The sequence below is a fragment of the Peromyscus leucopus genome, chromosome 15, assembly GCF_004664715.2.
Source record: "Peromyscus leucopus breed LL Stock chromosome 15, UCI_PerLeu_2.1, whole genome shotgun sequence".
In the NCBI taxonomy this organism is placed as follows: Eukaryota; Metazoa; Chordata; class Mammalia; order Rodentia; family Cricetidae; genus Peromyscus; species Peromyscus leucopus.
In genome coordinates, this window is record NC_051076.1 from 83,694,876 (window position 1) to 83,706,464 (window position 11,589).

General features: G+C 38.2%; 1 protein-coding gene across 1 annotated transcript; it reads right to left on the reverse strand.

Annotated features, from left to right (window-relative positions):
• Nucleotides 1–4,796: 4,796 nt before the first annotated feature.
• Nucleotides 4,797–11,250, reverse strand: LOC114702823 (serpin B4-like). The gene is made up of 8 exons (XM_028883404.2): nt 11,146–11,250; nt 10,381–10,557; nt 9,808–9,864; nt 8,599–8,727; nt 7,763–7,880; nt 6,716–6,858; nt 6,286–6,441; nt 4,797–5,634 (listed from the first exon to the last, which is right to left on the reverse strand). The coding sequence occupies exons 2-8, from the start codon at nt 10,540–10,542 to the stop codon at nt 5,230–5,232; spliced, it is 1,170 nt and encodes a 389-aa protein (XP_028739237.1). The 5' UTR covers nt 10,543–10,557; nt 11,146–11,250; the 3' UTR covers nt 4,797–5,229.
• Between the last annotated feature and the right edge of the window lie 339 nt (nt 11,251–11,589).

Consider the following 11,589-nt stretch of genomic DNA (forward strand, 5'->3'; position numbering starts at 1 on the left):
ATTCCAGCACATCTCACGGACAGGACAGATCGTAGGTCAAGGGTTTTGTGGCTGGGTTGGTGTCCCAGTCCCACTGCTGGAAGCCTTGCCTGGTAACAGAGGATGGTTGGTTCAGGCTCTGTGTCCCTGAGAGTCTTCGCTAGGGTCACTCTGGTAGATTCTAGGGACTTACCACTGCACTAGGTTTTCATATTACCCGTATATCCTCCCAATTCCAGTCGTCTCTCGGTACTCTCTCCCTCCACTCCTACCTCTCCCACCCCCATGCCTTATCCCTCCTGTTCCCATCCCCACCTATTCCCAGTCTACACACAAAATCCATTTTATTTCCACTTCCCTGGGAAATCCATGCATCCTTCCTCAAGGCTTCCTTGTTACTTATAGCCTCTTTGGGTCTGTGGATCGTAGCATGATAAGCCTTTACTTAACAGCTAATGTCCACTTATAAGTGAATACATACAATGTTTATCTTTCTGAGTCTGGGTTACCTCACTTAGGGTGATTGTTGTTTCTAGTTCTATCTATTTGTCTGCAAATTTCATGATGTCATTTTTTTTTGACAGCTGAGTAAATTGTAAATGTACCACATTTTCTTTATCCATGTTTCAGTTGAGGGACATATAGGTTATTTCTAGTTTCTGGCTATTATGAATAAAGCTGCTATGAACATAGTTGAGCAAGTTTCCTTGTGGTATGATTTAGTATTCTTTGTGTATATGCCCAAGAGTGGTATAGCAGGGTCTTGAGGTAGATCAATTCCCAATTTTCTGAGAAAGCGCTGTATTGGCTTCCATAGTGGCTGTACAAGTTTGCACTCCCACTAGCATTGGAAGAGTGTTCCCCTTCTCTGTTTAGACCTGTACAATTGTTAACTGGATTTTTTGGTTTGTTTATCTAGTTTCTTATGCCCTTCATATACTTTGTGTATTGGATGTGGAGTTGGTGAAAATCTTTTCTCATTCTGTAGGCTGCCATTTTGTCCTATTGATGGTGTCCTTTGCCTTATAGAAGCTTTTTAGTTCCATGAGGTTCCATTTATTGTTTATCCTACTGCCTTGCTATTGGTGTTCTCTTCAGAAAGTTGTCTCCTGTGTCAATGTGTTCAAAGCTATTCCTCACTCTCTCTTCTATCAGGTTTAGTGTATCTGGATTTATGTTGGGGTCTTTGATCCACTTGGACTTGATTTTTGTGTAGGGTGATGAATATGGATCTATTTGTATTCTTCTGCATGCAGACATCCAGTTAGGCCAGCATCATTTGTTGAAGATGCTTTTTTCATTGTATATTTCTGGCTTCTTTATCAAAAATCAGGTGTCCATAGGCATATGGATTTACATCTAGGTCTTAGATTCAATTTCATTAATCTATTTTTATGCCAATAAAACCTGTCTATTTTTATGCCAATACCATTTGGTTTTTATTAGTATAGCTCTGTAGTACAGCTTGAAATCAGAAATGGTGCCAGGGGAACCCCATAAAAGAGGGAGAGGAAGGAGTGTAGGAGCAAGAGGGGTTGAGGACACTATGAGAACACAGCCCACAGAATCAATTAAGCAGGGCTCATGGGTGCTCACAGAGACTGAAATGACAAGTATGGATCCTGTATGGTCTGATCTAGGTCCTCTGCATACGTGTTATGGTTGTGTAGCTGGGTGTTTTTATGAGACTCCTTAACAGTGGGAATGAAGGGTGTCTCTGACTCTTTTGTCTGCTCTTGGAACCCTTTCCCTCCTACTTGGTTGCCTTAACCAGCCTTGATATGAGAATTTGTGCTTAGTCTTACTGTAATTTGTGATGCCACGTTCCATTGATATTCCTGGGAGTCCTGCTCCTTTCTGAAGGGAAATGGAGGATGAGTGAATTGGGGAAGAGATCAAGTATGTTGCGGGGGTGGGGTGGGGTGGGGTGGGGGGTGGGGTGGGGGGTGGGGATTGGGGCGATCTGGGAGGAATGAAGGGAGGGGAAACTAAGGTGTGGATGTTATAAATGAGAGAGAAATAAAAAATGGAGTCAGAGCAGCTGCACTGGGTTCTTGTTCATAGGTAGTGCAGTCTGACAACACACACCACGGTGGACATTTGCTGTGACCATTTCTTGGCTGTTTGCATTTCCTCTTCATTCTTGGGCATTTTTCATTACTGTCAGTGTTCACTTTTATGCTCACCGTTGCCATAACTATGGTTGTTCAGGGCTTACAGCATGCATACTCAGCTTACCACTCGCTGTCATTAGAAAAGACCTTTACTGTAAGACACCTTAGCTTACAGTAGTGCCCTTCAGCCTGGTGTTCTCTCTGCATGGGTTTCATTTCTACATTTATCACATATTCCATAGTAAGTACTTTATTTTTGCTTCAGATAGTTACCTTTAAAAAATTGACCAAAATATCTTTTATTTGCCCACATATTTAACATTTTGATTATTCTTCATCGTTTGGAAATATTTCAGCTTCTGTGTTTTTTAATTTTATTTTTGTATTGTGTGACTAAGTTTTGGGAAGAATTCAATTCACTTCTCTCTCAGAAGCGTGGGAATGACCTGAACTCTAAGGGTATTTAGGAGAGAATCATAAGGAATATGTCAATAATGTTGCTGATCTCAAAGAGATTGTAGTTGGTTCACTTAGAGGTTAAGGTGGGAGAGAGCATAGACTCGGGGATGAATGGGAAATACTTCCTGGAATAGGATTTTCACATTACTGAAAGCCATTGCCTTGTTCTGTGAACTGTCTTTTTCAACTCCACATCAGGCAGCTGTTTGAGGAGATATTGGTTCATTTGCATTTTTCTCACATGATACCAAAAACTCCTTTATAGAAATATGATAGTCCAGTTCATATAGTCACTGTATATTCCAGACGAAATCTTAAAGAGTCTGAGTGAGCTTATTCGTAAATTCTAAGCTAGACAACTCGCTGTAATTAACCCTTCTTCCAAAAATGTTATTTTATGAAATAATGCCCACAAGATTACATCAATTTTACATAACTTTGCATTTCAGGAAGTCATGGTTTTTGATGTGGTCTTGAAGTCAATAGTTCATTCTCTGTTTTAAAACAAAATCAGGGAAGATGGCTCCTATGTGCCATGACAAGAACAGAGTTGAATGTTTCCCAGGTGAAGCTGCTCTTTCCTACTCAGGAGTTCATACCGCAAACACTCACCATGAGGGTACTGTGCGATTTATGAACAAATAGAACCAATTTTACAAATATAGTCTAATTTTGAGCCATATTTGCTACTCCAAAGATTACTAAAACAAAAATCCCTAATATTAAATATTAAAATATGCTTGATTGCAATAGCCACAAATAACTTGTATTTCCAAAATCAAAACAAAACAAAAAGCAAAATAAAACAAAACTTTTTGATGCTTATCAAGTTGTTCAGATAGCTGTGACTCTTCCTTAGAGTAAGCAGTAGGTAAGATCTTATTCTCTTCTAAGCAAGTTTGTCCCTGACTCTGCAGGCTCTTACTACAGGTGCAATTTTCAGAGCACTGAACATGAAGTTGGATTTCCATTGATTTTGAAAGTCAAAGTTTACCTGACCTGGGACCACCCGGGGGTGGGCAGGTCAGACCCTTTGTGACTGTGCAGATTTAGACAAGCCTAATTCTTTTCTGCAAGTCAGAGAATATGAGCTGTGGAAAGTGGGACTTCTCTTTAAAGTTCAGAACACAGGATGGGTGGTGAAAAGATGAGGGAAGGATTAGAGAAGGCCAGCAGGTTTTTCCTGCTCTGACAACTTGCATTCAAAGTAGATCAAAAGAGATGACAGGCGTCTTTTTGTCAAAGCACTGTGAGAACATTCTCATTTCCACACAGCCCTGAACATCAGGTAGACATCCTGGTTTCACCATTTCTGTCTACTCTGCTGGGGTGATGTAGTTTAAATATTCCTCCAGAGATAGATTCCATGTACCCACATGTGTACTTGTTATTATTTCTTCTTTGTAAAGACACAAACCATGTCACATTCTATAGACTCACTGACTCTTTTAACAACCTCATCTGATATTGTTAAAAGTTGAAACTATTGATTTTTCTCTTATAGCCTTTTGGGTTCAATGTTTCTAGTGATTCCTATTTAATTTAAGTTTGAATTTGAAATTTGGGTACCTCTATTTTAATTGCTGAAGAGTCAACCCCTTCTATTTTCATTTATTAAGAGCCCTTCCTGGTAAGGTACATATGTTAAATTTTGTCACATAATTTTCTAGGTTCTTAAGCTGAGCTGTAGAATGTTCTGTAGTGATGGAATTAGCATAGTAGAAGTGTTCAAAATTGCATGGTGTAAGGTACTACATGCTAGCAACTAGTGAGGTAAGAAAATGTACTAATTTTGCTTAATGTAACTTCATCTAATTTATATGTGACTCTAGCTAGCTAATGATTATTACATTAGACAATACAGATCTCTAGGGCTTTCCTGGGCTGCTGATATAGTAAATGATATTGTTTCTAGTCTGTTTATCTTTGATAAAGTTATTCTTTTACTTTGTAGTATTTTAAATATTCTTTGGGCTAGAGGATTGGCTTAGTGGTAGAGAACTTGTCTAATATGCACGGGGCCTTGAGTTGAATCCCCGGCACTACAATAAACAATAAATCTGTAAAGTTTTCTTGTCATTAAAAAGAATAAAATAAGCATGTATAAAAATGTATCTGCATACCACCCCAGCTTAGAATTAGCTGATTTGTTTTGAATATTTCCTTCCATACAATTAGCACATTTCCAACTTATATTCCTTATGTATGACTGGTCTCTTGAAAGTTGAAAATACAGTAAATAAGTTGAAAAAAATCATTATTTTATTGCTAATGTATTTTATAAAATCACAAAAATTAGAAGCATATGAAGAGCCCCAGATATCTCCTAAAGTCAAAGATGTGTAGGTGTTTATATTCATCAGTTTAAAGAGAATGTATGATTTGCTTTAGCTCATTTAAAACAGGTCACAAACTCTGTTAGAGTAAAAGAAACTGTATTACAATACCCTCTCATCTTTTCATTGAACGTTTTTCCCAGAGAATGTTTATATGGAGAAATCAGGTTTATATGGATATATAAGAAGCAAAAAATAGAGATGTTCTGCTTTAAGCACTGCACTCTTAGTGATGATTCTGAGATGGCAACGAGAAACGAAGCCAAACTGTTGTTTCCAGGCCTCCATGGACTCCAGCTCCTCTGCTAACTTCCCCGGAAGCACAGCAGAGTTGACAGCACCTAAGGGGAAGACATCCTGCCGAAGAAGAGGATGCTGTTGGTCTTGTTGTGCTTGATGAAGAATAGGAAAGGGTGATCACAAGAGAAATCTTCACTTATTAATGCTGATGTTAGAGCAACTTCTACCCCTGTGGCAGCTGCAGCTTCTGTCCCCTCTTCAGTCACCTCCACAAAGGACTTGTGTAAAACTTTAGACACCACGAGGCCTTCCCTGCTGCTCATGCCCGAGAAGTCGGCTTTCTGTGTGTTGAAGGCATCCACCATCCCCATGTGCTCCAATGGATCTGGGAGGTCATACTTCTGCTCCACTCTGAATCGTGGTAAGGATAAGTACAACTCTATCATGTCCATATTCTGTGGGCTTGTCCACTCTATTAACTTATCAGCAGTGAGCTTATCTTCAAGCTATAAAAATAGAGGAAAAGAAATTGTCATGATTAACTGAAAGCCTGTAACTCACATGAACAATGAATGAAAGGGAAACCTTTAGCAATAAACATTAGAAACACTGTATTGTATAAATATAACAAATACTGATGATTCAGTATAGATATCATTTATTTAGATAATTTAAAATTAGATATCATTATCGCCAATATTAAAAAGTAGAATCATTATTTTGTACAGAATTGACTATATATATTATTTTTTTGCTACTAGCCGCCTATGTAACTTTAAATAAATGTTTCTTTATATTTTCTTGACATCTATAGTTATTATACAATGCTCTAGATTTTACATTTTTATTCAAAATATTTATAAACATTTTCTACATTGTGATTTATTTCTTTCAACAAATTTGACTTGTTCCTTCTTATTGGCATGAAGTGGATATTAAATGTGTGTAACTGTACTTGATTACTAATTAGGCAAGCCTCCAAGTGTGTTTCAGGCTGTGTGTAGAGGAACACTTGTAATACAGGACGAAACACCATATTTCCTTTAAAATTTTTCATTGTTGTCATGTTTAATTATTTTCATTAGTGTCTTGTTTAAATTTGATAGCTTAGGAAGAAATTAGGTGACAGAAAGAAGAGTAGGAGACAGAAGCTTTACCTTCTTCAGACCCTCGATTTCATCTGGTAGTAGAATAAACATGCTTAACTCTTTGCTTTTGTATGGTATTTCCACAATCTTGGCCTGCACATGCTCCAGCAAGTTAAAGTTAAACATGCTTCTCTGTTTCATCATCTGGACAGGTTTACTAGTATTCTGTAACAAATCAATGTGTCAAACACATGCCAAGGGAGACATAAGACAGCATAGATAATATTGTTGAGATACTAAACACATCAACATCCTTTGAAGAGATAATCCTGAAATTATGTGAAGTCAAAACAAAAGTTTCTTTAATTGTTCCTACTTAACAAAGTTACAAGACTAAAACACATGACATGTTTTATTTTGTACTTTCTGCAGCATCACTTGTATTTAAATTGAAATATCCACACATCACTATATGACATTATGTGAATAAAATACCAACCTTGTTCAGCCAAAAGTTTTCTTCTCCAGTATGCTTTTCATCAAATTTGTGATCCCATTGTCCTTTGAAATACACTGCATTCACCAGAACTAGTATAGTGCCCCTGCCCAGGCTCCCATCAGGAAATAAGTCTTTGATTTTTCCTGCCAGGGAAAGAACAAAATGTCTATCATCAAAGTAGAAGGAACTTGTCTGGACGATGCTTTACAAGAGTTCACCATTGCTCACTTATCACTTGTTAACCCAAGTCATTACTTGAAGGACTCATTGACTTGTTCATAAGACATAGCCTTCCTCACAGTACCTTGTGTGTCTTGGGATGGACACATCAATTCTTGTCAGAGGAAAGACATTTAGGCTTTCTGTCTGGGTGATTATGGCCACCTCACAGTGAATACTGACAAGCTGTTTGGATCTCCCCTGTCAGCTTACCTCTGCTCCTTCCTCTCTCTGTAACTTACTTTTCCCCCTTCATTTTAAGGTTCACTACCCAAAGTGTTATTCTACCCAAGGCCTGATTGTTCTTTTATACAAATGAGAATTCTATCATCTGAAGCACATTCCCGGTAATGTCAAACACTACTCCGGGTGTGTCCCCCTGTTCACTTTTATGTTAGACTGCTGCAGGCTTGACCCTTCAAGAGAGTGAGATATGTCTGCAGAGTGGAAGCTTTGTTGAGATCTCTGCACTAGGTGGTGAGAATGGTGATAAATCCTTTCAGGAGGTCAAGGTAGAGACATGAGCTAAGATGAGAAGAAGTGCCTTGTTTTCTTGACTGGCAAAAGAGAAAGGGACTTTCTCTGTCATTTTCTCTTAGCTTTCCAGAATTGGCTGTGACTTAAAAAAATGGATATGATATCAAAACATGTCTGGGTGGAGACTTCAGGTTCTCAAAAATACCACTAAGTAAGCTAAATGTAAATGATTCTGTTTCCACTGATTGACTTTCTGCTAACTTCTCCATACTTCTTCCTGGCTCACTTCATATTTATGGAGACCATCCCACCATCTCTGGTACTTCGTCCAGTGACCCTCCTATACAATACCATTTGTTTGGCTTTCCACCCAAGAATTAATCTTCTTTTGGCTTTCGTCTGCAGCATGTGCAAAGTCAAGTGATTCCACATTGGCATGGTAAAATTTCTTAATGTCTTCCAAAAATTCCTTTGATACATGAAGGAACCAAAACGAATTAAGAACAATTTAGATATTATTCAAATTTCACTATCTGTGATGATACTAGAATCTGATAGCAGACCCTGGCCACATCTGCTGTTCTATGAACATGCAGATTTTTTTTACTCAGGCACTGTGAGAACACATTGTGTGAAGGCTGGTGCAGGGATGTCACTGAAGGTCAATACCATATGGTAAAAGGCCGGTGGACAAAAGGCTAGGACTTGCAAAGTTCCCAGTAGTCAAGAGAGTTGATTTACTCCTGAGCTAACCTACCACTAAGTTCAACTACTGCATTTCTCATTTGATTACATCTTCAGTGCAGGAAATGCTGTATGCCCTGACACTTCCCAATTCTCCCCAGGATCTCCCCAAACTTGCCCATTCCAGAAACATTCCATTTGCCATAAATCTCCTGCCATAATCTCTACGATTGAGTCAGTGCTGGCTCATTACTAACATCTCACAACAAACTCTGCTGACGTTACATTCTCTGTCATGGGACAGTTCCCGAGCCCATGCTTGATACATATACATCACTAGGGTCTTGGACAATCCAGTGGGTTAGATCTGTGACTATGGAGCTGGTTCTCCCTGGCAAATGTTACCTCTCCAAGTCTGCCTGGCCTCACTCTTACATATGGCCGTTCAGACATGTAGGACCTAGGGTGCAGATTAATGGTAAGCAAAGTCAGGTGCAACTTACCTGGAGAAATGGGAAATCCTTTGCTCCATAGATACTGTTGGCTGCCTTCAGATCATAAGCATCATTGCATTTGTTTAGTTGAGTCATAAGCTTTTGAAATTGGTGATGGAGATTTTCAGACTTTTCATCCTTCAATGTCAAAAAGGGTATTCATTGAGCCACTCTGCTAATATAAATACTAAACTCAAAATAAATACCCAAACACCTGAAATCCCAAAGACAACTTTTTGAATATTCTCTGATAGTGTTGTATTTTAACTTAAATATTCCCACTTTACATTCAATTTCTTCCAGAAGTTTCTTCTTTCTTTAACACATTACAACATGCTGCCTTTTGAACTAAATATGCAGTGCTTTTAGGCTGTCTTGGCTTAAGTTGTCTCAAGGTTGACATCCTCTGCTTATAATGTAGTATGTGCCCACTAGTCATTTAAGGACTGGACTATATGTCAGAATCTAAGTCTGAGTACAATCCAGATTAAAACAAAAAAGGTTCAGGAAATTTAATTACCATTTAAAGAGATGCTAGCTACAGAGCCAAAATTTGAATCTAAGTAACTTTGAATCAGGACACCTCTCTTTTTTAGCTAAAAGGTTACATGGTTAAGGTTCTAAACCCATATAGATATGATAACAATCATTTCCCAAAATGTACTTGAATATGTGCTTATTTCTCTTAATGTGATGGTTAAATTAAAATAAAATTTTTTAAGTAACATTATTGTGATAATGGCAATTACTGTTATCTTACAATAACAATAGCTACCATTCATTATACTTTCTTATTTGTGACAGGCCAGACATTTCTGTAAGTGCTGTATATATTGAGTAATATTCCTTTTAAATCCCACTTTACTAGAATTCAGTCACAGTGATACTCTTTGTCCTCATCTCTTTTGTTTGGAAATTCCTTTACAGATGGATTTTTTAAAGTGTGAAATGAGCCGGGCGGTAGTGGTGCACACCTTTAATCCCAGCACTCGGGAGGCAGAGGCAGGTGGATCTTTGTGAGTTTGAGGCTAGCCTGGTCTACAGAGTGAGTTCCAGGAAAGGCACAAAGCAACATAGAGAAACCCTGTCTCGAAAAACAAAACAAAACAAAACAAAAACAAAAACAAACAAACAAACAAAAAAACCTGTGAAATGTTCACTTTAAATTATATGTTAGAAATCTGAAGGCCTTCTAGGCATGAGGTGCCCTGGACTCACATGACAGTCTGCAGATTTTTCTGTTGTCTTCTTTGTGGCTCCACTGAATTGAAGAACCTGAAAGAGAAGCAAATATGACAAGAAAACTTCGCTTAGAGTTCTGTCTAAATCCAATGAAACAAAATCAGAACAAAACCCCGAAAAACAAATAAGAAAATTAAAAATTAGAAAAAATTCCTCCAAACCTAAGTACAAGAGTTTGTAAGAAACACCAAAAGTTGATTCACTGGTCATGTGAATAGATGCTCATCCACTCACTGCCCAGGGAACACACCCCTCAGAGCTGAGCCAATCTATTGCTTCCATTGGTAGTCTCCACAGTTTATGTTCACTTCTAGTTGTTGGGCCCAAGCAGCAGTCATCCTGGCCCAGCACCCAAAGGATGTCCAGGAAGCATCTGGACCATGTTTGGGAAAGGTGTGTCCCTCCCACAGTTCTGTGCTTATGGTCATGGAAGTGCCTACTCAACATCTGTTCATCTCAGGGCTCTGTCTTTATCATCATCTGTCTGTGCACTGACAGAGGATGGAGAGACAAGTTCAAGCTGGTTGACAAAATGAAGTTTACACTTACCTTCTCGATTTGTTGTCTAGTGTTTCCTTTGGCTCCGAGCTGGAGCATTGCTAATGCTGTCATGATACTGACCGGGGAGTAGAAGATGTTGTCCTCTGTTTCTCTGAGCTGCCGGTACAGCTCAAGTGTGAAATTCGTAGTTGCTTCAGCAAACAGATGCATGGTGACCTTAAAGTCCTAGAGCAAAATAAAGTCAGCACAAAGTTTAGAATGACTTCACTAAATGGACTGTCACTCTGCAATGAACAATTCTTAAAGGAAATGACATATCTGTATTATAAGATGCTGGCAAATAAATTTATTATTTTTCAAGTTTTCCACAATGTACATATACTACTTTCCTAATTAGAAGTAATGAAAACAGCATCTTTAAGACTTTTGCATACAACTAATAGGGAATCCTTTTATCTTTCTTTCCTCAACAGCTGTACTAGGTTTGGGTCAAAAGGTTTATAATGAATTCCAAGATAAAGATTTCTGTAGCTAATATCCAGTTAGCTGTCTAAGGTCACCTCTCAACTTTTCCTTTAAGATGCTGTAGTTGCCAGACACAATCCTTAAATGCTTGGGAGAATACATATGTTTACTTGGAAATAAATTATTTAGATAAACAACAAATTAAGTGAAGGAGGCTTTTAACTTTTTTTTTTGGCAGATCAAGAAAAATACAATCAGGCAAAATATCACTTACACATGAAATGAAAAACACCATTGTTACCCTCAAACACAATTCATAGTTTAGCAGTATTGGCTGGAAGCACTTACTTGTGTTTCTGTAGGAAGAAGTGGGGAGGAAGAATATGAGCCTGTGTATGGCTGATCTTGAGACCTGGAATATATATGTCTCTTCCTGCTGCCACTGCCTTGTCATTTCAGTGGTATTTCAAGTAAATCAACTTCAGATTTCGTAACCAGATTAGCTTTTCAGTTATGCAAATTTGTGAGAAAAGACTGGCTTAATATCTTACCAGATGTTTCCCCTTTCCACAGGACATACTACAGATCGACTTTTAACTGTTGTCAATTGCTGACTCATCAGAATTGCACATAGGTACTTTTCTAATAGCAATGACGTTACTTTAAAATTTCAGCCTTGCTATGTTCTCGACAACTCTTCAATTATTCCAATAAAGCTACCCTTATTTTAGGTTGTTGAATTGCCTTTATGGCACATCTCAGGTACCAAACAACTAAAAAGCTAACATTAGC